The sequence below is a fragment of the Phocoena sinus genome, chromosome 13, assembly GCF_008692025.1.
Source record: "Phocoena sinus isolate mPhoSin1 chromosome 13, mPhoSin1.pri, whole genome shotgun sequence".
Lineage (NCBI taxonomy): Eukaryota > Metazoa > Chordata > Mammalia > Artiodactyla > Phocoenidae > Phocoena > Phocoena sinus.
Genome location: NC_045775.1, coordinates 21,122,748 through 21,146,812, shown reverse-complemented (window position 1 = coordinate 21,146,812; position 24,065 = coordinate 21,122,748). Strand labels below are relative to the sequence as shown.

Here is a 24,065-nt window from a genome sequence, read left to right as displayed (position 1 = left end):
CGCCCTATTTCCGACGCCCACCTCTGAGAGTGGGATGGAGGGAGGGAGTCCGGAAGGGAGGCACTGGTCAGATCACAGGCAGGATCGTTCTATTTGGCGGATGTGGGGTAGAAAGGCTGGCGCCGAGGAGAGTTAGCCGGCCGTCCCAGCCCTGTCCCCATTCTGCACCGCCTCTCACCCCTCTCCCGGCCGCCCGGACCAGGGTGGGGACCCTGAGGGCAGGGCGCAAAGGAAGCACCTGGCCGGGCCGGGAAGCGAAGGGTGGGCAGCAGCATGTGGGCCCGCGACTGAGAGGGGGGCCGGAGTCTAGGGTCAGGCCGAGCCTCCCGCTCGGTCCCGCCGCCACACTCTCGCTCTAGCCCACTCCTCGGCTCCAAGGAAGCGGCCCCAGCGCCCCTAACCCTGTCCCGGACCACGCCAACAGCTCACAGCTGCGCCGTGCCGCGTACGAAGCGAGCGTCTGCAGCCAGCCCGCCCCCTATGGCGGCCGGCCCCTCCTCAGCCCCGCCCAAGACCCCGCCCCTTGCGAGTGCGCCGCGGGAGCAGGCGAGACGCGGGGGCTAGGGAGCCCTTGCCGGCCGAGCCTGGCGGCCGGAAGTGGCTGTTTTGGGACTGAGCTGGCGCAGCAAACTTCCGGTCCAGGTCTCCTACCTCGAGCTAGTCCGCAGGTCGTGTCGGAGCCGAGCCCTGCTGATCAGGTGAGAGGCACGCAGGCGTGGTCCACGGCCCATCGGCGGTGGCTGGGCCAGTGGGGCGAGAAAGGGTTCTGGTCTGGGCGAGGAGTGCGCCGGTCCGAGGCTCAGTCCCCCCTCTTCTCCGCAGCATGATCACGGACGTGCAGCTCGCCATCTTTGCCAACATGCTGGGCGTGTCGCTCTTCCTGCTTGTCGTTCTCTATCACTACGTGGCCGTCAACAATCCCAAGAAGCAGGAATGAAAGTGGCGCTTTCTCCGCCCCAGGTAACGGTACGGGGCTGTAGCGCCCAGCCCCAGAGAGTGAGTGGCGGGGCCGCGCCAGGGCGTGAAGGGTTCGAAACTTCAAATCAGAAAGTGTTGGGCCAAGCTTGATACTGGGCCCCTTTATCCGCACAGAGCAGCGAGTGCCCTGACCCCTTCCCCCTTAAACTGCTCCCTGCTAGAACGGGGTGGGTTCCCTAAACCCCCTCAGTCCGCATCTTCATGTGGTCCCCAGATGCCCAAGTTGATAGTACGGGTACAAGAAAGTACTGACACCCGAAGGAATAAAGGTACTGAGGATGCCGTCCAAGTGAGAGGATTTAGGCTCTTCACTTAAATAGTACTCACTTTTCCAAGGTTGTTTAGGGTTTTATTTAGGCATAATTTTTTTTTGTGAGGGGTTGGAAAGATAGAGAATTCTATTTCAGGGGCACAGGGCACTGATTTAGGGGTTGGCTAGTGTAGACCCAAGCCATAGAGAAGAATGGGATGGGGGGAGGTGTTGTATGAACGTCTGGTAAACCAACCCATAAGTGTGGGCGAGAATTGTAAGGGGGGACAGGCTGGATGGGAGTTGATTCCTGAAGGATTGCCCCAGAGGAAAGCTGCAGCATTTTCCTTACCTCAGGTCTTTCCCCCTCTTTTCTAGGGTTCCAGGACATAGTCTGAGGCAAGATGGAGGGTGTGAGGGGCCTTCACACTTCACTTCATCCCTTCTACCCATCACAACATACAAAGCAACTACACCTGGATTTTTCCAAACAACTTTTATTTCTTCAAAGTCTTCCTTAACCTTGTGGAGCAAGAAGCTGCCACTGAATAGGGCCCAGCATAGGGCTACTTTATTTTCCACTCCCTCCCCCCAGTATAAAAATATAGATTTTTTTTGTGGTCCCAAAATCGTGTGCTGTGGAGGGAGGGAAGGGGTGGCAGGTCCCTGCTTTGTCCTGTCTCAAGGTGATGCTCTGCAGTGTCTCAGAACAGTGTGGCTGGCGTTCCAAGGAGTTATAATTGTCACATGGAATCAGGAGCTGAGAAAGGGGGCTAGCACATTTCTCACTGTGTTCCCCATCTCCGGGTCATGTGCTGGGCGTGAAGGTCAAGGCCTCAGACCCGAGGAGAAACAGTGAGTGGAGGAGATTTAGGGACAAAACAAACCTCAGTTTGGCCCAAGGGCCCCCCACTGTAACAAATCCGGGACCGGGAGTCAGACAGACTACGGGAAATAGGAGAAAAGGCAGGGGCAGAGCAGGGCCGTGGGGGCCCAGCCTGAGGCAGCCTGCAACAGAGAAGAGAGAGGAGTCAGGGTTGTGAAAACTCCACCCTTCTTCTGGTCTTTCAGCCAGGGGCTGGGAGATGAGAGAGGCAAGGTGGGTGAGGATAGGCAGGTTGAGCACTGCACAGTGGTCTGACAGGAATGGTCTGACCAGCCTGCTCCTCAGGCCTAACTGGAAGTTGTTCTCTTGTCTGTTGGAGTGAAGACGGACAGCATGATGGGGAAAAAAGTCAGGGACTAGGTTCTTAATGAAGGTACATTTAGTCTTTCGGGGGTCAAAGGGAGAAGGGAAGGAAGAAAATGATCTTGAATGGCAGAAATGGGAATAAGGGGATAGAAGTGGGAGGTGGGGTGAAGAGTTGCACCCTGGTGCTCACCGTGGTATGGAGCAGGGTCCCGGCTCTGGCTCACTGCTCTCCCTGGTCCGGGGTATAGGGGACGTGGGGCCCGAAGAGCCTCTCATCCCTCTGCGAGTCGGCGGTGAGCCCCGGCCCAACCTGGGCCTAGCCTGTGTGGACAGTGGGTAGGCTATGAGGCTGGATTCTTCCATGAACTTTTTTGCTTCTAGGTCCTTCTAGTATCCACACGTATGAGTGTAGTATGGGTGTCAACACGAGTACTGGGACCTTGAGTTCCTGGGCACTGTTCCTAGCTGAGAAGGTAGGGCAGGATAATAGCTAGAAAACTCTTGGGTTCAGTTTATGACTATACATTCCACGCCTTACTTAACTAGGGGAGTCAGAAGGGTCCAGCATTTAACCTTCATGGCTATACCACGGTCAAGATCTGGCTGAGTAGAGAAGCACGGTGTGGAAAGATGTTGGAGAATTAGTGGGTCTGCCTCAGAGCCTTCATTGCCTCAGCCCCTGCCAGAGCAGCTTAAGCTTCACCTATCCCGTCAGCTTCTGCCTATACCTAACTTCAGTCAACCTAGTATGGGGATCCGGAGTGAATCGGAGTTGGTGGCACAGCTGTTCCTAGGAGCAGCAACCAGATGTGTTACCTGGGGAATCCGGGACCCCTCCTGGCGGGAACTCTCCTCGGGCAGGTCTGGGCAGAAAGAGAGGAGAAGCTAAGGCAGGGGCAGGCAAAGCCAAGCTAGCAGGCTGAGGTCAGGGTATGTCTGGCAGGGATACTGGGATTGGCAGCAAGCAAGAGACCTGGCTGAAGGGGAGGGGGTTGCAGCACCGGACGGACAGGCACTCAGGCATCAGAGCGGCTCTCTGCTGTGGTTGTGGGGAGAGGCTGTAAAGCAGTGCTGGGCATTTTCCCTCCCACTGCCCAGGTGAACAGCGCCTTGCTGGGCTCCGCCAGAGTTGCTATGCTGGGGACTGGGGAAGACCCAAAAATGTTACCTGTAGTCGGGTCCTGCTACAGGGGATCCGAGGTCCAGCCCCTAGCAGACCTTTCCCAATCACCATGACAGCCTCTGGTTTGTCCCCTGAGGGTAGGAATGAGCAGCTACTCCCTAGGGAACAAAGGAAACTGATATCAGGATGGGGCCATGGAGAAGAGGTAACTTCCTTTAGATCAGGGTTTCTCAATATTGGCAATATTGACATTTTGGGCTGGATAATTCTTTGTTGTGGGCGGCTGCCTTGTGAATTTCAGGATGTTTAGCAGCATCTCTGGCCTCTGCTCAGCAGATGGCATTTCTTCCCCTGCCTCCTCCCCACTGTAACAACGAAAAGTCTCTCCAGACAAATGTCCGCTGCCTGGCAAAATCGCCGCTGGTTCAGAAGCACGTCACGCTCTAGCCTGGTCCGAGGGGTAGAACAGTAACTTGAGCTTGAATCAGAACCCACTCAACTGAACTACTATGAATTTATAGACCTTAGAGTTATCCCAATCACATGTGTGAGCATTTAAGGATCAAGTCATCAGTACCCAAGACTGGTGGATTGATTCAGAGCTACCTGTCGAAGAGAGTTAACAGATTGGGAGTAGTGGGCTCTGAGGGAGGTAGAAGATGTTAGACTGGAGTCTTAGAAATCATCCCCATCCAGTGCTTTACACGGCTGGGTCTATAACTTAAAAGGAGAGCAGACAGTCTAGGCTCTTTGTGGATGATATGGTCACACAACATTTGCGGTGATGACAGGTGAAAGGCCTATGCTTTTTTCATTCTTCAGTTTTGTCTAAGTTGCCCAGCTCCTGGAGTCAAGGAGCTTGAATAAATAGCAGGTAGGAAAAGTCCTCAGGTTCCTCAACTGTAAACATAAGGATTAAATGAGATAATGTGCTTAGAGCAGTGCCTGCCACATAGTAAATGCTCAATAAGTGGTAACTTATTTTATTACACAAAGATGTTCACTAAACTCCAGCCTCCTGTACAAGGGCATTGATGTTAGGGATTTAGGATAATCCAGGAGGATAACTGATGCCCCTGGTCTGGAGTGGCCTGTATTACATCAAGTCAGGAATGAGGTCCAGGTCACATGGCAGCAGAGCTGGAGGGATTTCTTCAAGCCTAGTCAGGAGTCTGGCCTATGCCCTGGGAGGTAGGGAAGGAAGGAGGTTGGCCAACCCAGATTTCAGGGGCAGGGGGTACAGACCTGATATGCCGAGTGAGTTGGGCAGTAGGCAGGAGCCCATGTGTACAGAGGCTGTGTTAGAACTAACAGGAGTTGGGGACGGGGCCGGGCTGCTTGAAGTAGGGTGATGGGTCAGTGGCTGCTGCCGCCGTCTCCTGTCCTGGCTTCGGGGCTCTGAGTGGAAGGGACACAAGCAGATAAAAGGGCAAATAAATGAGGCATTGTCACTCCCCTGCCCCATTGGCCTTCCCTTGTTGGCAGATGCCTGTTTTCAAGCTTGTCATCACACCAGCATCCCTCTTCTGAAGTAAGTCTAAGATGGGTAGAAAGAACTAATAATTTATTCCAGCTCTCCAGTTTTCATCCAGCCCTCATCCTACGTCACCTCTCTGGAGCTAACCAGCCTACTCACCCACCAGTTCATTCTTCTGGCAAAGAAGTTATTGAGCTTGGCTTTCCTAGGTGCTCCTCTTCCCCCCTAACCGCCCCTTTTCAACTACTTGTCCTGCCCCTAAATGTCAGTGTCCCCCACCATTTTAGCCTTGGTTCTCTCCTGCTCTATGTACTCAGAACTCCCAAGTCTGCCTCTTGCCCTTTTTTTCCTGAACTGCAGTTCTAATTGTCTACTGATCGTTCCTACCTGGCAGTCTCTCATGACCCAAACAAAACTCATTTTCTCCCCTCCTTCCTTTTGTTCTCCCCATCTTGGTGAAAAATCTGCTAGAAACCTTGTTTCCTCTTTCGACTCCTCCCTCACATTTAGATTTGTGTTTAACCCAAATCTGGACAATTCTCCCTCTGCCTTCACTTGAATTCCTCTTTATTCACCCTTGCCATTGCCAGCATCCAGATACAGGTCTTTATCTCTCATCCAGGCTTTTGAAAAAACTTCCCCACTGGCCTCCCCAGCTTGAGTCTCTTCCCTTTTACAATCCATCCTTCACACAGATGCCAGAAATTATTCTTCTAAAATACAGACCTGATCAAGTCATTTTGGCTCAGGCAAGGGAGAGACACTGAAGGTCTTTTAAAGGATAGAGTCTAAACTTTTTAACTCGGCACTCAGAGCCCCGCCCACCGTGGGTCCAGTCCACACATCCTTAGTGGGATGCTGACGTGATCCTTCACACCCTCTGCCATAGCCTCTAGGGCTACTAGCTATGTGGTTCCTCGGCAAAGTCTGTTTCCTCTTCTAGTGAAACTTCGGACATCTTATATGTCCCATCTCAAATGTCACCTCTGTGAAGCCTCGCTGACCATTAACAGTAGGATTAATTCTTCTCTTTCATTGTCCTTTGTTCACTTGGCTAGTAATTGTTTATGGTTTCTGTCTCCTTAACTAAATATTAGTACATGTAAAGTACTTAATACTGCCTGGCACATAGTAAGTGCTCAATAAATGTTAGCTAATATTCTAATTGGAACTTGAGTCTCTTGAGGGTAGGGACCTTGTCTTTTCTAATACTGTACATCCCAGTGCCTGTAAAGTACTGCCTGGAAAACCAGAGACCTTAATAAACATTTTGTTTACCCAGATATCAGACACCCACTGTAGACCGTAAGCTGGCTCAACAATCCCTGTCTAAGGGCATATGGTTATACTCTGTGGGGCAGCTCTCTTGGTCCCTTCTTTGTAGCTAGAGCCTCACTGCTATGGATTCTGAAAGGTGGGGTCCCAGTGGGGTAGATGGTGAGGTAGGGAGATTCTCAGGCTTGGCAGGTCCTTCCTTATCACAGGGGGACAGCAGGCACCAAATGCTCTCAAACGGAATGAGCTGTTAACCTTTGTGGAGCTGAATTCGATGGTAGTTCCAGATGCCAGTTGACTTCTAACAAAGCAACATATGTTACATGTGAAAAGGCCCTAAAGTAGGAAGTAGGTGACAGTAACTTTACCTTGTCTAGCTACACTAGCAGTGACGAGGCTACTTCTGGAAGGTCCCAAACCAAATTTTAAAAGACTGATACTCGTATGAATAAGGACGAGAAGAAAGGGCGAGGTCTCAGGATGGAAGCTACTCTAGCTTTGAGGAGTTTGCCAAGATGCTGGGTACCAATTAGAGTCTAAGACCACAGACGGGAGTCAAAAACAACCAGACCTAGTAAGAGTTGGCACAGCGATGCCAACAAAACAACCGAAGTCAGACTCATGGCCACAGTCACATAACTCGAAACATTACCCACCACCAATGACTTAGAGACACTGTAGAGCCTAGAGCTGGGTAATTCTTTGGTTAAAACAGGGATGTCAAGATGATGTCAAGTGACAATGCACAGTAGGCAGAAATAATGAACTTTAATGACAGAGGGGGAAATAGCAGGAAATAGATGATCTGAGAAATATCTATACACAGAAGGATGTTGAAACCATGTTAAGGGATGAAGCCTCACCCCACCCCAAGGAAGGATAAGAGAGCAGGCTAGAAATTGAGTGAAGGCCTCTGGGACATTTGTAGGTTCTAGTAAGGAACTGAGTGGCACTTAAAATACAAAGCGAGGGAGGGAGACGCAAGAGGGAAGAGATACGGGAACATATGTATATGTATAACTGATTCACTGTGTTATAAAGCAGAAACTAACACACCATTGTAAAGCAATTATACCCCAATAAAGATGTTAAAAAAAAAAAAAGAAGATACAAAGCAAAACAGGCAAATGATATAAAAAATGCCAATGTGAAATGTAAGGATCAAAGGAAAGAAATTAAGGATACAACTCAGGAATCCTGCCCCTAAAGAGAGTTTCAGGGTAGGAGACAGGTTCTAGTTTAGGAGAGAGGCCTGATCTGGAAAGTAGAAGGCATTTAAAGGTAACACGTCATCACTTCAAAGACTGAAGGTTCGGGGGCTGCCTGTGAATTTGGCAGCGTGAGCACACAGCCCAGTTTCTCATGTTTTGGCTTCTGGGCCGCGGTATAATCCAGGCCTACCCAGTCTCCACTGTGACAAGAATTAAAGGGAGGAGCCCCAACTCTCTTCTTTCTTGGCTCGAAGCTAGAGAAACAGTGCCTTAAGGCTGAATGCGAGTGATAACGTGAACAGCTCTGCATCTAGAGGTTGTGAGATGGTGTTTTATGATAATCAGCCCCTAGGTTCCATTTGGGAGAGGCCGGACAGTCCTGGGGCAGAGGCCAGAGGCATAGAGCCAGACGACCTTACCATTGTATGAGTCAGAATGGATATTCTAAGGGCTCCCAATTTTGAGGGGCAGTTGTGTAACCTGTGCCTAGGTCACGCATCATCCCTCCAAAACATCTTTAGAACTGTCCCTACAGGTAGCACCCCAGATCTCATTGGATCCCTAGGATGAACGCAGACCTGATTTATGCCCTGTGAGGGGTGGACAGGCGAGACAAGCCTTCATTCAGCTTCAACTTCCTGCCTTTTATTTGTTCACAAATATTTGCAGATCATTTAATAAGTGCCAGGCATGGTGCTAGGTGCTAAGGGAATAAATAGATGTGTTAGGAGATATTTCCTGCCATCAGATAAGTTTTATTACTCTGCTATTTAACACAAAACTTTTGTTTGCAGGGGAAAAAGTAAAGGTGATGATGGTGCTGGAGGCACTCTTCCTATGTCCTTTGCCTCACTTCTCAAAGGAGCCTTCACTCACCATTGGCCTTTAGCTGCTCTATCAGAAGCTGCTGGTCAGCTGAGACAAGGCATCACAGAGGCCAGGAGAGAATGCTGGTAACCTCAGCTTTAAGTGCCAGAGCTGGGGCGGACTAGAGTGGCCATGGTGGGCTGATGGCTGAAGGCTCCCCGCTTTACACTGAAGTCCCTTGTCTTTTACACCAGTATCCCGCTGGGTAGGGTGGAGGGCTAGGGAATAAGTTTAAGTTATTGAGTGAGACTTGCTTGAATCCAGGGCCAGGACTAGTATGAAGCGAGTGAGGCGCCTAGAGTGCATAGTTTAAGGAGGCCCTTGCCTGACCCTGAGAGCGAGTGCCTTCTTAAATCATGTGTCCTAGGCACCTCACTGGCTTCCCTCTAGTCTGAGCCCTGTTTTCATCAATACATAGGCGACAGAAGGAGGAGCCCGTTTACTATCCACCCCCTCCCCAGCAGGTCGTCCTCCGAGCTGTCTGCGTCTGCTTGTGCACCAGGAAATCGCACACTTTAGCTGTTATGTTAGCTGTTCCCCAGTGAGCTCTCCCTCCTGCTCCTCGGTGGCAGCTGTGGACAGTGCCCTCTGCGCTCTGAGCCCCGCGGTCAGGGACGTGACCATAGGTCTGGGAAGGCGGTTCTCGGGACCTAATTTGCAGCAGGGGGAGAACGAGGTAAGGAAGATCCTGGCACTATGGTCAGGGGCGCTGGGAGGCAAGGCTTACTCAGGCTCGTCCAGCCTCCTGCCCCAGCAACATTCCTGCTCACCCCAAGTTGGCTACTTTTTGGCTTCTAAAATGTCATCCCCCAGCCTCCGAGGACAGACCCTGCCAGACTAGTTCCCTGAACTTCTAGCTTAAGCTTCTGGCTGGGCTACCTAGATCTTTTCTGAAATTTTCTGGGTAGCCCAATCTCATGTTCTGTTCTGGCCAATAAAGGATAGTCAATTAAACGTACGGTTAAATGTGATAAAATTTTTATACATTAGTGGGAATTTTCTTATAAATAAGTTGGTAAGTCAAAAAAAAAAAAAAAAACCTTGTCAACGCAATCCCCGTTTTGGGAGTTGGAAAGTATATTTATAGCTGCTTTTATAGTTATAGAGATATGAGGGTCGTGTTCTTCCTATCTTGGAAGACAAAGTATGCCCAGATGTGGCAAAGGCCCAGGGGCCAGATGTGTGGAACCAGGAAATGTCACAAAGCTACAGCATAGGATAAATCACACAAACAAAATAAAGAAGTTTTTCTAAGGGTTAGTTGAAGATGCCATGTCCACATACCACAGCTGCATCCCAAGTCCCTACCCCAAGCCAGGGCCAGTCTCCCATCCTGGAGTCTTATCAGGGACTTTGAGATGAAGCGGTAAAACTGTAGCACCAGCAAATGCTCAGGAGAAAAGGAGTCAAGATTCCTAGATCTGATCTTTCAGCTCCTTACAGTATTCCTGTTTGGTATTATTAGGAACCTTCTTGACCCCCTGACCTTAGAGACATAGTTTCTTAGTTCTTACATATATTTATGCAAGTCCCTAGGGTGTCTTGGTACTCAGACCAGCTCTCTTTCTGCTTCTAAGTTCATTTACCTGGGGGAGCATGGCTTCTCACTTGGTTTCACCTGTACGTGGATGACTCTTAGATCCAACCCTGATGTCACCTTTTCTACAGTTTGGCCCTTTTTCTGCCTGTAGGTCATCTCCATATAGCTAGCCCATGACATCCAAGCATGTCTAAAATAGATAAACTCAGCACTTGTCTTCCAACAATGTCTTACTGTCATCATGACATTTTCCTTTAGCTTGTAGTCATGAAGCTCTCTTAGTTTGTCTCTCCCACCACCACTGAATCCTGCCACTTCTATTTCTAGTATGTACATTCATAGACCCTGGTATAGGCACTAGTTATCTCATGTATAAACTACTGCAAGGATCCCACCTCCCCGTCCCTGCTTGATTTATATATAAACAGTTCACAGATGGCTCTCTTAAATCTTTTGTTCCCATTATTCTCAGAAACACAGTCGTTGCCATATGTCTCGTTAACTCATAATCTTTGTTTTCAAGACATTCCGGCTTCTTCCTCCCACCTGCCTTCCTGATTCCCACGGGCAGGGCTTGGCCCTTTGAACCAGCTAGCGCGCCTGCCTGTGGCCCTCTCTGCGAGGCAGCTCTGGTCCTGGCTATCACTGTTGTCTCTGGAATGTTTTTGTTAAAACCATACACCACCACCCATCCGTCAAAACCATTTCTCAGCTGATCGTTCTTTGGGTGATTACTCTTGTGTTTATCTACCACAGTGGCTCCCCATGTTCCCTGTATGTTTATAATGAGTGTGTGCTTTTATGTTGTGTTTACTGCCCTGTGTCCCCCATAAAGTTTCAAGTCAGTCAACCAGGAATTACTTTGTACTGACTATGCCTGTTTTCTATTAGTTATTTGGGGGAAGTAACAAATAACCAGAATACACGTCTCTCACTCAAGGAGCTTAATACAACACTGTGCATTTGGTGGGGGGAGCAGGGAAGATGTTAATAAAATATTGACTAAAAACTGCCTAGAATCCTCCAGTGGGGACCTGGAAAAGGCTCTTTGCTACTTCCCTTTTGTAATCAGGGAAGGAGAATTTATGGTGCCAATATTCCTTTTATGAGTTAAAAGGAAAAGAAATTAAAAGAAGAAGAAATGTCCAGATTCAAGGTGGGAAACTCAAGTAGACTGGAGCACGAAAGGACTAAGCTTGAACAACTGCCACTTCATAGCTGCGCAATCTTGGACGAGTTACCCTTAAACACCCTCAGTCTCCTCATCAGGAAAGTGGAAATACCACCTATCCCACAGGGTCTTTGTGAGGATTAAATGAAATAAATATGCGATACTGTTTTTTTGTTGTTCACTGTTTAATGCTATTTAAATATAAGGCATTATTGCTTTAATACTCTCCTTCTATCAAACAGTGTGCAAAGTGTCCTTTCCCAATGAAGACAGACTCCAAGAGTGGGGCTTGGAACATAAGCAGAGGTAACTATGGAGCTTCTCAGGGGTAGAACATCTTACTGGTCAAAGCTGGTAAGGCCCGCTGCACTGTCTCCTGTGGCTGCTCTAACTAGTAGTCAGATTTCCACAGCCACTGACCCCAGTGCGTGTTTCTGCTCTGCACCGGAAACTTTGTTGCAAGCTGAGTAGCAAGGAAGTGCTAACGAGGACGAGTGCAGCTTGAAGACCAGCAAAGCTTAGTTCTAGCATTTAAGCCTCCATACTCTGGCAAGATTGCTGTAGCCCAGAAGCCACATACAATGTTGATTTTTGATTTAGTGTTATTTCCAGAAGTGGCCCGGCAACTGTCTCCCTACTACAGTCCGGGTCACTCCCGAGGAACGGCTCTGGATTCCCTTCCTCCTCTTCTTCCCTGAAGGCCCACCTGTTTTGGGGATACACTGTGACCCAGAATCTCTTATCTTGTATCAAGCAGGGTCTCCTTGGCCAAACCCAGGGGCACAGTTGAGCACTTGTGACCACTGCTAGAGGGGCTAGACTGTTGCTTTGTAAGCCTGGAACAGGAGCTGTCTGTAGTTGTTCCATTTTTCTTTGGAAGAGCTGGCATCCTTCTGATAACACTTTCTGAACAGGCTCTGAAGCTAGGAACAATTTCAGCCCATAGAGACCCTGGATAGTATTCTCCATCTTTGTATGGTGCTGCGATTTGGATTGTGAGGACATCTCCTTATGTTGCTCCCAACAAGACCGACCCTGTCCTTGACGTGGAGGCTCCATGTCTCAGTGTGACCCTGCTCTAGCCAGTGTTTCTTCCTTGGAAACTTTCCTGCCTCCCAGCAGTTGCTGAGACCCAGATACCGCGGACTCCCGCCTATGCCACACACGGTACCGTCTGGAGCTTGTGCCGCAGGGAACACCAAGGTCGCAGAAGAGGCTGTAGATTCTGCTATATACTAATTTTATTGATTCACCCCTTGGTCCCAGGCCAAGTGTGTATCTTCAAGCTCTCACTTCCCCCAGCAATGCCCCAAACAGGTGAACACCTGTTGCAGGGGCTCCCAGACTAGCTTACCTCTGACGGGGCCCAGCACCCGGTGGCTGACCTTTTGGGTGCTGGAGCCCAGGCCTGGCAGCCCTGCAGGCCGGCTGCCATGAAAAGGAAAGCTGAGGGAGTTCTTCATCTGTGGAGAATTTTGTTGACTGCCGCTGCTACCACCAGCACTTGTGCCAGTGCTAAAACTTCGCGCGCAGCTCAAGGTATTTTCAGAGCAGGAAACAGGCAGTCCACTGCAAAGAAGCAGATGCCAGTTAACCCTGGGCCAGGGAGGTTGTTGCAAGCCTTTCCCCATGGTCTGATGCTCAGTAAAGCATCACCTCTGGAGTGAAAAGGCACAGGGACTCATTCCAAGGGAGCAGGGAGGGATTTACGTCCATGGATAAGGCACCTAACCTGGGGCATCTCAGGATGCCTGGGAGCCCTTGTTCACACATAACGCGCTCCTGCAGACAATACGCTAAGAGCCATAAGGGCTGTCCCTGGGCAGCTTTAACTCCCAGCGAATTCCCCTTTAATGCCTTGGTGCTGCCCTTGGACCCCTCAGTCATTCACAACCACTGGAAGCTGAGACTTGCCCCCACCCGCACCCTAACTGTATTTGATTTGTGCAGGGCTCTGGAGCAGGGAATCCCCTAGCCTGCTTTCCCGATATCTGGGAAGTATGCAGCTCCAGGTAAAAGGGAAGAGGATCCCATTCTCCAAAAAATGCACTGATCTTACTAATTTAAGTTTACCCTGGAAATATTCACCATGTGGTCCTTCTGGAAGTTGGGAATCACACAAATTCCTTGGAACTCCTCGCTCTAGAGCCCTGTTCCACTTTCACAGCTTTTCTCCCTTCCACCCTGCTGGCCTTACTTGTTACTTTTGGGTGGAGTTCGAGAGCCTCTCTTCTTGTTGACACCCGTGTTCACAGTAGCGCTCAGGCCTCGACTGCTGCGCACGTGTTTTAGCATCCAGGCCCGGAGGTTCGTGAGGCTGTTATGCTCTGACAGCACAATTCGGGGCCATGGATTGCACTCTGCCATGTCCAGAGCTGCAATGGCCATAGCTCGTCCCACCTGTGGGGAGAGTCTGGTTTGGCTCAGTGTCTTGGTCTTCCAACCTAGGGTGCTGTGTTGGTTTGGGGTGCACAGCACAGTGGAAGGGAAGGAGAGGCCCGCCTCACGTTTGCTCAATGAGTAGCCCAACTTTTGTGCTCAGGCTGTTTATCCCAAGTGGATTTAGAGCTATTCCCTAAACTGTTGCCCATCTGCGGCCCTCATCCATTACGAGCAGGGGCAGGTGGGCTTTCTGGCTGGCACCAGGCAGGAGTTCTCCCAGCAGGAGAAGGCACTGGGATCTCTTCTATAACCCACAGCTCTTTCTACACCTCTTATGTGCCCTAGGACACCAGGATCGTCAGGTACCTCTGCAGAGGGGGTACTTTTAGGTCAGTAGTGAACAAATGCAATAGAAGGAGGAAGACAAGCTCAGGGGTTCTCTATGGCGGGGCTGGGGGGAGGTCAGAATAGTGCCCACTCATCCTCTCAGTACTCTTACAGTCAGAGGCCTGCGCCTGTTAACCGAGGAAGACAACCACGGTAGTTGAGAGATGAGGCAGCGATAGTGGTGCGCCTCTCCTCAGAGGACCTTAGAGTCAGGTAGCAAGAGTGAGGGCCTTTCCAGACGTTGCGGTTTCCCTTTTCCCCACTCATCCCCTGCATGCATACCTGCTCAAACTGTTCCACAGTGTATCTGGAGGGGAAGGCCGGCAGGGGAGGGGGACTGGCACGTCCGTTGTCATGGCAGGCGGCAGGGATACTGTTTACTGAGCGTCCAGTGTTGTAGTTGCATTCAAGTGTGTAGCTAAGACACAGAGACATTTATCAGACAGAATCTGGACAGAACCGTGGGGGGACAGACTAGGTGGTCTATGAGATAATCATTTGGGAAAAAATATACACAGAGAGAAAGTGCTAATCCCCAGCAACTAGAAATTGACCTTAGCACTTTATTATATACCTAAGAAGGTCCCCAAAAGGGACCTTTAGTGTCCCAGACTAAAGACAGTAACACTAATTGTGAATCTGTCCTTTGAGAAGACTTCGGCGATCCCTGCCCCTTGAACGCCCTCGACTGGGTATTGTTTTCTTTGGGAAGCTATTTCATCAACTGTATCTCAATTTCCACCCAACCTGTGGATTATCCCTGAGGCTTTGTAGATTGCAACCCGGCCGCTTCCCTCTTTAGACTGGCCATCTCTGCGGTCTCGGGCATACATGTTCTTCTCTGAGAAATTGCAGCCCTGGAAGTCAAAGTGGGCTGAGTTCAAGGAGATGAGCTTTGGATACAGCATATTTTCCACCTGTTTGGGCGAGGAAAAAGGCAACTCAGAAGGAGAGACAGAGCAAGAAGGGATTCGGACAAGGAAGAGATGCCAAGCATGCGGCCATGTGCCTTAAACACAGCAGACACCTTCCGAACCACCGGCAGTAGTCAGTGTTTGTAAATTCTCACTGAATGTTTGACAATATTTCTAGGTGTTGGAAAGGTACGATTCTACCTCTTTTTAAGCCCTTCTTCTCTCCAATAATGCGAAATTCTCCTCCTCCCCTGGTTTCCCAAACCCTAGAAAAGACTAGGATGCCGACGGCTTGACCCTCATTCAGAGGTCATGACGTAACAACTGAGACGTGAGGGGCCCAGTGCTGCCCCTTCTTGGCTCTCTGGAGCTCGCTCAGGGTAGTGCACCTCTTGCAGCCCCAGGCTTTCCTGCCGGAAGGCCCCCTTCCCTGCATTTGTGGCCTGACCTTTATTTCCTAACCTGCAACACGTCCCACACTCACATGACCACCTGTGGATTCCTACCTGGGTGTTCTCGTCACTAAAGCTGTTTCCATACATGAAGCAGCCCCTTTTAGAAGCATGTCCATGCAGGTCCACGTAGTAAGCAACACCACTCTCTTTGGGGGGGATGGTGTCGGGGTCTGGATGCTCAGCCTCAGTGGACTGTTGTGGCATAATCCACACGCTGTGGTGCTTCGGCTCTGCTGGCTCGGTCTGTGTCCAGGCCTCAGGGTTCCTCCTGTCAGACGAGTGCCCAAGGCGAGCTTCATTTTGGAGATTGTTGGCTTTCTCAAGGTCGGAAAGGGGAGCATCAGGAGGGAGATGGGGACTGCGCTGGTGCTCAGAGGGACTCTGGGAGTTCAGACGGGAGTGCACGTGGTGGTAGAGAAGCACAGCTTTAGCCCCGTAGACGGCTGGGTGCAGGACTGCATCAGGCTTCAGGTACTGACGGTTCAGATTCACTCCACGCGAGTCTGTGCTGTAGGGAAACAAGGACCAAAGCAGGGTCTAGAGGGCTGGGCCAGCGAAGGAGGCACTAGAGTAGATGAAAAGGAGACTTGACTTGTGACACGAGAGGCTGAGGGTGCGTTAGGAGAGAAAGAACTGAGGCAGGCCCCCTCCGTGGCCAGCTGTCAGCCCTCCCACAGGACCCTAAAAGACAGCTCCCTCGGCTCAGCTGGACCTGGGCATTCCGGCTCTTCTCCTAGAGAGTGCCACTAGATGGGACACTCCTTCTCAGGTCACTGGATGATCACATGAACCTGCCCTTGTTAGGGTGCAAGAGGACTGGGAACACAGACGTTAGATGAGAGGCTGATAGTCTTCCACTGAGATGCAGGGCGTGAGGGGACTGGGAACAATCCAGGCGGGCTGGGGACGCTGCTTACCGGTAGTGGCCCCGGACTACGCCATCGGGGTTTAACATGGGAATCAGCTTAAAGACAAAGAGGCGACGTAGGGTTTGGGCCCGAGGATCGTCAGGTCGAAGGATGAAGTCCAGAAAGCCATTGAAGACAAAGCTAGATGGAGTCTCCCCAGGGTGTACCCTGCTGCTTAGGAAGAATATCTGAGGTGGAGAGGAGAGCAATTATTAGGTCAGTTGCTCTATATTCTGCGGTCACCATGTGGGGATGGTGGTGGGATGAGGTGGAAGCAGCCACTGGACTTCCAGCTGGCTGAGTTTGCAAATGAAGTAGGAGCCGTCACACTTGCCTCGGCATGCAGGCTGAGGCCGTGTCCACGGGGCTGCAGAATAACACGGCCTTAAGCCACCAGCAGTGCCTGGAGCTGGGCAAAGGCCAAGGTACTACCTTTATGCTATTTCTACTCACCCTCTTGCCTGTGAAACGGAATGGTCGGGGTGTGCTGGCATCAGGAAATAGCTGCTCTAGGCGGGGCTCTCGATCTTCTCGAAGCCCATGGCAGGAACTGATCGTTAGCAGATCTACACGAAGTCCATCCAGAGAGTAGCAAAGGGTCTCCCGGTGGTAATAGATGGTATCTAGGGGGCTGTAGAGGTACAAGTCATTAAGCCAGGAGAAGTCCCTGAAGTCCTACCAACAGGTGGGCCTTGTCATGAGCCCAGGATTTGTAGGATCTGGTACTTCACCCTAACCTTTGGGGCTTTACAGTCCCTCCCAGTTTTAAATGAGGCTGAGGATTTGGGTGGGTCTGCATTGCCAGAATGCAGGGAACAGGACAGGATAAACTTATTATTTTTTTCCCCGGTTTATGGTGCCCTAGGATAGACTACTTTGCATAGACACAGAGAGTTGGCCTCTGTTGGGGCAGGAGAACAACAAATGTGTGCTGAGCAATGGCAGTGCTGGCGAAATTCTGGGTAACTGACGGGAGCTGGGATACTAAGAGGCTTGAAGTAGGCAGGTGGATAAGTGGAGTGGAGCGGTGGTAATGCCAAGATCAAGGTCACACAGAAACATCTGTCAGAGGTACCCCAAATCCCACATTCTGTACAGAGAAAAGAACAGATGAGGTTTTGTTTCAGGGCTCTTAGGGTAAGTTCCAGGAGTAGCAGAGGTGCTGTGTGGTCCAGGACTGCATGACAGGAGTAAGAATGTGGCTGGCACCTGCTATGGGTAGGGTGGTTCTCCAGAAAGCGCTGGTCCAGCTGGTTTAGCAAATCCTGGCAGTCACTGTAGGAGAAGGGGTAGCAGAAGGCGAAGAAGGTGGTGGCCCCACGGCTTTCCACGAAACGGTGAACAAAGGATAACACAAACTGCGTCTCTGTCATCTGAGGAGCAGAGGAGGAAGAGAGAGGGGCAACATGCCATCGGCATCAGAACTAAGATCCTACTGGGGTCACCAGGAACTGACCTCACACCCTCATCACTTTTACCACTGTCCCTCCCTCTGAAACTCCACGTGAAAGCCAGATCCTTCTAGGCTTCCTGAGGCAGGGGCTTATCTTGGACTCCAGCTGGCGCCAGAGGGACGCTGGTACCAAAACCTGGTGTCCCGCCTGCCTAGCACGCTGTATCAAAGGGACTCCTCTTTCCTTTTCCTCATCTGCTTTAGCACCCAAGTCTGTCCATCCTCCTCATGGAGAACTTACCTCAAAGGTGGGCCGGTCTCGAATGCGTTCCCAGCGTGGCCGGGTGGGCAGTGTGCGCACAAAGGGGGCCATGCCCTGGGAATACAGCTTGCTTTGCTTGTTCATGTTCATGACGTTGATCTTGATGAGTTTCCCTGGAGTTCCTCCCCGGACACTGAAGTAGAACCATGACCTGAGGGCCAGAGTAGGAGAGACAGGTCATTCTACATGGGAGGGTTGGAGAGGAGCTATGTGGGAGAGCTGGAGCAAGCCAAACTGGGAAAGGACTACTTGGTAGGGAGAGAGGGAGGGAGGGAGAGGAAGGGGGAGTGGGAGGGGAAGGGTAGTGTGCTGGCACGAACTCTCAGTCAAAGGGCTAACTGAACCACGGGTGTGGGGTCAGCCTCTCTTCCTTCTTCCACCCTCCATTACTCTCCTCTTACCTGTTCCCATTCTCGAATTCTGTTTCAGCACAGTCTGGTCGGGTCCACACGTTGAACTCATAGTCAGGGGAAGAGGCAGTGCTGCTGGTGGAGGCTGAGGCACCACCCACTACTCCTTCCCCATCACTAGACACAGATTCCACCTTCTCCACGTGGGCTAGGTTCCCTGAATCAAAGCGAGAACTGAACAGCAATCCCCCACAGCGCAGCTCCATGGTGGGGCTGGGAAAGCATCCTTCTGCCCCACTCAGGCCCTGAGAGCTGGGGAAAAATGGTGGGGTAGGGAGGAGAGGGAAGAAAAATGAAAACACGTTCTTTGAGTATCTCTGGGTGAATGAGAGCTGCTCTTAGGGAGTGCCCTAAGAAACAAGAGTCTCTCTCCGCCTTAAAAAAAAAAAAAAGGTAGAAGTGGGCTTCCAGCAAAGGCCAAGAATAAGCAGTATTCTGTCCCCACACTAAGGGTTATAACTGACCTCAAAGGACCCAATTTTACCACAGCTTGGCGATTCCAAAATGAAATACTCAGTGGCTTAAGTATGCTGAGAAACACTAGACTCTAAGTTTCTTTGCAGCCCAAAGATTATAGAAGCTAGAGAGGTCAGATTGCCCAAACCTAGCCAAGATACACCCACCACCACATGTAGCCATCTTGAGAGATGGGCCGTTCTGGATCTCTGATTCCTAGACTGGCTCCCTACTCTGGAGAAGAGCAGAGTTGAGAGAACCAAGCTTCTAACTTTGGACGGGCAGCTTCCTCTCTCCACTCCTCCGTCCTCACAAGTACTGACCAGGCAGTTTTCTGTTGCTCCCCTGAGCCCTGGAAGGGCTGGTTCTTACTTGTTTTGTTATTACCCCATACCTATCAGGGAGGAAAACTAGACGGGTGGCCTTTGCCAAGCCAAAGGAAACTGGTCAGAAGCCATCTGCTCACCTGGAGACTACAGCTCAAACCCAGTCAGGGTACGGGTCTATTCCACCCCCTCACCCCCAGTCCTGTAAGCAGTGAGGCCCCTGAAAAAGCTACCCTGGTAGTTACGGGTGTTCTGAGCATCCCTAAAATAAAGTGGCCGATAGAGACCTACTTGGGGACAGGGGGATGGCTTCTCGACCCACAACTCTGAAGGACCCTCACACAAGGACCGAGACTGTCCCGGCCAGAGTGGGGTTTGTTGGCTTGGGACGGTTCTGGGCGGACTCACACTCGCGGGAGGATAGGAAGGCGGGGCGTAGCGGGTAACAGGCGAGGCCACAGGAGCGGGCGTGCGGCCTGGGGCACCCCGGGCGAGGGGCGGGGCGGGGTGGGATTCCAGAAGGGCTCCGGGCCGCGGGGGGCTGAGAAGGGGGCGGGGCCGGGGCCCGCACTCCACGCAGAGCCCCTCACCTCTCTCCGGGCCGGTGATCCCGCTCCCTCTCCCGCTAGCGAGGCGCCACCTGGGCCCCGGCACCCGGGCCCTCCACCCAGGGCCCAAACAAAACCCGAGCGCCGTGGTGCCGGGACCCCGCTCTGCCGGGAAACAAGAAGTCTCACGCCTATTGGCCGCGGGGACAGCTGGCTACCCGCCCAGTAAGGCTCGCTGCCATTGGCCAGCACGCCGGGGTTCCCTCGCACGTTTAGCGGGTACCTGAGCCCGTACTGTTTGGGGGCTCGACCTGCGGGCCCGGCGGGAGGGTTCCGCCCGTGTCTTCTCAGAAGACGGTTAACGGCCTGCCCACCGGGAGGAGGAAAAGACGAAGTGACCAAGAAGGACACTGGAAAAGACTCACCTGCAAAATAAAAAGACAGTGTGTGAAGCTAACAACTGCCTACGGTACTGCTCTGTGTATTACAAAACACCCACCGGCTTCAGCCACTCTCCCGCGGTTCGGGGATCCTCCAGTGCCCGGGCCAAAAACCGAGTGGAGGATGCGGGCATCGATCCCGCTACCTCTCGCATGCTAAGCGAGCGCTCTACCATTTGAGCTAATCCCCCGACCGCTGTTGGCTTCTTTCTTTTTGCCTTACAGGTTGTTCTGGGGTGCCCACTGACCAGTGAACCGACCGTAGTTCAGAACATTCATTTAGCTTAGCACTCAAGTGCAGTGGGACCAGGGGCAAGATTTTTAAAAGCAGACATATAATAATTACACATAAGCAATAATAAGCCTCACTTAAAAGCACAGGTTAACATTCCTTTGCATGTAACCCCCAAGAGGGCGTACCCATACCCTCACTATTTACTGCATATATGTTTCACGGAACATCTGCAGTGCGTACGCAACTCACAGCCGGCTTCTAGGTAAGCTTTTCTCCTCGGAATGAGTGGAAGCTAAAAAGATCACACGAAGTCCTTCGAGCCGGAATCGAACCAGCGACCTAAGGATTGCCGTAGCTTACCCCCACTACAGTCCTCCGCTCTACCAACTGAGCTATCGAAGGCCCCGCTGCTATAAGCAGTTGCCGTCGTTCCTCTAATACTTACGAAGACCTCACTCCAGGGTCTCAGTAATTTTAGCGTGGCCTGGCCCCCACCCTCTAAAGGAACTCCCCGGGGCCGAGCTCCTCCAGGGTGCACAGAACAGAGGAACCCGGAGACAGAAATGCGAGCAAAGGGCGCTGCCAAAGGACCCGCTTTCCAACCCTGGACGAAGGAAACACGGGCAATACAGTTTCCTTGCTTTTTACAAAACAATACCGCCCCCCCGCCCCCACCAGCTGTGGTTTCTTACAGGACTGCGGACACTTCGAGACCTGGCCCACAACCCTGACTTATGGGCCGCATTTCTCCGGCCGGGCGGCTACGCACACGTGCTCTACAATCGCCCGGCGCCCGCTGGGTTTGCAAAGCCGACCGCTTACGTTCGCTATTTCCGCTCCTCGTTTCTCTCCGGTTTCTCCAAGGGCGTCAGTAAAATCCTACTGCTCTCCTGATGTGAAGGACATTCATTCAGTCAATTAACCCATGTTTGTCAGGATCTCTTCCCCCTAAGAGCAAGAAAGATACAAACCACCGAGCTGCTGGAGGCGAGCCTGGCGGCGCTGGAGCGGGCGACGCGGGAAGCCCGGGATTAGTGATTGCGGACGGGGCCCTGAGCCGGGCGGGGAGTCGGGCCGCTAGCATTCACCCGGCTCCCGCCCCTGCCCGCCTCACATCTGCATCTCTCCTTCCAGGGGCCTGGCATGCCAGCCCACAATCCTTTGCCCACCAAAAGCTCCCGGGGTTTTAAAACAAAGAAACAAACCTAAAACCCAACTCGTGTGTGAAGCTTTGCTTCGCAGTGTGGCGGGGTGGGTGTGCGGGGAGACCTGGTCTCCATTGCCAGCTCTGCAACCGCCTGTGATACCCCGAGTCACAATCGCCCGGGCAAATCCAGGTCGGGCGATGGTTTCAAGCCCCTCGCGGCTCCAACATTTCTGGGGTTCGCTCAGTCTGTTTTAAATCCGAAGTTTCTGTTGTCACTGAACGCAACACGGGGTTCACGCCTGTGCCCATCCACAAAGCAGGAGGTTAACATCTTCCCATTGATGTATTGGTTTAACTTCATTCTGCTGCTGCAAATGCTACCATTATGTCCTAGAACGTTAGTTTGGGGTAGTTTTCTTGGAACGGTGATTAGCGCTCTCACTGTCTTTCTTGTGGGGGCGGGGGGCTGGAAAGAAGAATATAATTACGTTGCTTGGGGTTTTTGTTTTGTTTTTGAGCGAAATTCACATAACATACAGCTAACTATTTTAAAGTATGAACAATTCAGTGGCATTTAGTACGTTCACAATGATGTGCAAACCTCTCTCTAGTCTAAAAACTTCTTTTTTTAAAAATCACCTTGGAAGAACACCCTGTACCCTTAAAGTAATCACTCCCATCCATACTTCACCCAGCCCCTGGCAACGACTAATACGCTTTCGGTCTCTACGGATTTACCTATTCTGGAGATTTCATACAAAAGAAATCGTAAAATATGTGACCTTTTGTGTTAATTTCTTTCACTTATAATGTTTTGAGAGTCATTGAAATTGTAGCATGTATCTGTACTTGTCCCTTTTTATGGCTAAATAATATTCTATTCCTTTGTTGATTCTTCTGTTGATGGACCTTAGGGCTATTTCCACCTTTTGGTGTTTTTTTTAAAAAAATAGATCTTCATTGGAGTCTAATTGCTTCACAATACTGTGTTAGTTTCTGTTGCACAACAAAGCGAATCAGCCATATGCATACACATGTCCCCATATCCCCTCCCTTTTGAGCCTCCCTCCCGTCCTCCCTATCCCACCCCTATAGGTCATCGCAAAGCACTGAGCTGATTTCCCTGTGCTAGGCTGCTGCTTCCCACTAGCTATTTTACATTCGGTAGTGTATATATGTCGATGCTACTCTCACTTCGTCCCAGCTTCCCCCTCCCGCCCCATGTCCTCAAGTCCATTTTCTATGTCTATGTCTTTATTCCTACCCTGCAACTAGGTTCATCAGGATCTTTTTTTTTTTTTTTTAAGATTCCATATATATGTGTTAGCATACGGTATTTGTTTTTCTCTTTGAGACTTACTTCACTCTATATGACAAACTCTAGGTCCATTTATCTCACTACAAATAACTCAGTTTCGTTTCTTTTTATGGCTGAGTAATATGCCATTGTATATATGTGCCACATCTTCTTTATCCATTCATCTGTCGATGGACATTTAGGTTGGTTCTATGTCCTGGCTATTGTAAATAGTGCTGCAATGAACATTGTGGTACACGTCTCTTTTTCAATTATGGTTTTCTCAGGGTATATTCCCAGTAGTGGGATTGCTGGGTCAAATGGTAGTTCTATTTTTAGTTTTTTAAGGAACCTCCATACTGTTTTCCATAGTGGTTGTATCAATTTATATCCCCACCAACAGTGTAGAAGCGCTCCCTTTTCACCACACCCTTTCCAGCATTTATTGTTTCTAGCTTTTTTGATAATGGCCATTCTGAATGGCATGAGGTGATACCTCATTGTAGTTTCTTTATTTTTCTAATAATTAGTGATGTTGAGCATCTTTTCATGTGCCTCTTGGCCATCTGTATGTCTTCCTTGGTGAAATGTCTGTTTAGGTCTTCTGCCCATTTTTTAACTGGATTGTTTGTTTTTTTGATATTGAGCTCCATGAGCTGTTTGTATACTTTGGAGATTAATCCTTTGTCTGTTGTTTCATTTGCAAATATTTTCTCCCAATCTAAGAGTTGTCTTTTTGTCTTGTTTATGGTTTCCTTTGCTGTGCAAAAGCTTTTAAGTTTAAATAAGTACCATTTGTTTATTTTTGTTTTTATTTCTCTTACTCTAGGAGGTGGGTCAAAAAAGATCTTGCGGTGTTTTATGTCAAAGAGTGTTTTTCCTTTGTTTTCCTCTAAGAGTTTTATAGCGTCTGGTCTTACATTTAAGTCTTTAATCCATTTGGAGTTTATTTTTTTGTATGGTGTTAGGTAGTGTTCTAATTTCATTCTTTTACATGTAGCTGTCCAGTTTTCCCAGCACCACTTATTAAAGAGGCTGCTTTTTCTCCATTGTATGTTCTTGCCTCCTTTGTTATAAATTAGGTGCTCATGTGTGCGTGGGTTTATTTCTGGGCATTCTATGCTGTACCATTGATCTATATTTCTGTTTTTGTGCCGGTACCATACTGCCTTGATTACTGTAGTTTTGTCATATAGTTTGAAGTCGAGGAGCCTGATTTCTCCAACTCCATTTCTCTTTCTCAAGATTGCTTTGGCTATTCGGGGTCTTTTGTGTTTCCATACGAATTGTAAAATTTTTTGTTCTAATTCTGTGAAGAATTCCATTAGTAGTTTGATAGGGATTGCATTGAATCTGTAGAT

At 50.3% G+C, this 24,065-nt stretch overlaps 2 protein-coding genes and 2 non-coding genes across 8 annotated transcripts; 1 reads left to right on the top strand and 3 right to left on the bottom strand.

Annotated features, from left to right (window-relative positions):
* Window positions 1-522: 522 nt before the first annotated feature.
* Window positions 523-11,252, top strand: OST4 (oligosaccharyltransferase complex subunit 4, non-catalytic). Of its 2 annotated transcripts, none has more exons than XR_004352825.1 (3): window positions 523-698; window positions 823-996; window positions 1,607-1,842. XR_004352825.1 is itself a non-coding variant. In XM_032652698.1 (3 exons), exon 2 carries the CDS (start codon window positions 824-826, stop codon window positions 935-937), a length of 114 nt encoding a protein of 37 aa, XP_032508589.1. In that variant the 5' UTR covers window positions 609-698; window position 823; the 3' UTR covers window positions 938-960; window positions 1,607-11,252. The 2 variants fall into 2 exon arrangements, 1 of the variants encoding a protein (XP_032508589.1); XM_032652698.1 differs by having other exon boundaries at window positions 609-698; window positions 823-960; window positions 1,607-11,252.
* On the bottom strand, window positions 2,034-19,752 carry AGBL5 (ATP/GTP binding protein like 5). Of its 4 annotated transcripts, XM_032652697.1 has the most exons (16): window positions 19,628-19,752; window positions 18,247-18,507; window positions 17,825-17,996; window positions 17,340-17,503; window positions 16,584-16,761; window positions 16,140-16,318; window positions 15,274-15,730; window positions 14,601-14,770; window positions 14,136-14,271; window positions 13,282-13,484; window positions 12,439-12,653; window positions 4,789-4,941; window positions 3,589-3,701; window positions 3,237-3,283; window positions 2,611-2,741; window positions 2,098-2,236 (listed from the first exon to the last, which is right to left on the bottom strand). In XM_032652697.1, exons 2-15 carry the CDS (start codon window positions 18,459-18,461, stop codon window positions 2,693-2,695), a joined length of 2,451 nt encoding a protein of 816 aa, XP_032508588.1. In that variant the 5' UTR covers window positions 18,462-18,507; window positions 19,628-19,752; the 3' UTR covers window positions 2,098-2,236; window positions 2,611-2,692. The 4 variants fall into 4 exon arrangements, with proteins under 4 accessions (XP_032508585.1, XP_032508587.1, XP_032508586.1 ...); XM_032652694.1 differs by lacking the exon at window positions 3,237-3,283 and having other exon boundaries at window positions 2,034-2,236; XM_032652696.1 differs by lacking the exon at window positions 3,237-3,283 and having other exon boundaries at window positions 2,034-2,236; window positions 14,601-14,710; window positions 19,628-19,747.
* A 391-nt stretch (window positions 19,753-20,143) lies between these two features.
* TRNAA-AGC lies at window positions 20,144-20,216 on the bottom strand. The gene has a single exon. It is a non-coding gene; the product is annotated as a tRNA-Ala (tRNA).
* Window positions 20,217-20,571: 355 nt separating this feature from the next.
* Window positions 20,572-20,662, bottom strand: TRNAY-GUA. Its single transcript is given in 2 exon segments — window positions 20,572-20,607; window positions 20,626-20,662. It is a non-coding gene; the product is annotated as a tRNA-Tyr (tRNA).
* Window positions 20,663-24,065: the final 3,403 nt, after the last annotated feature.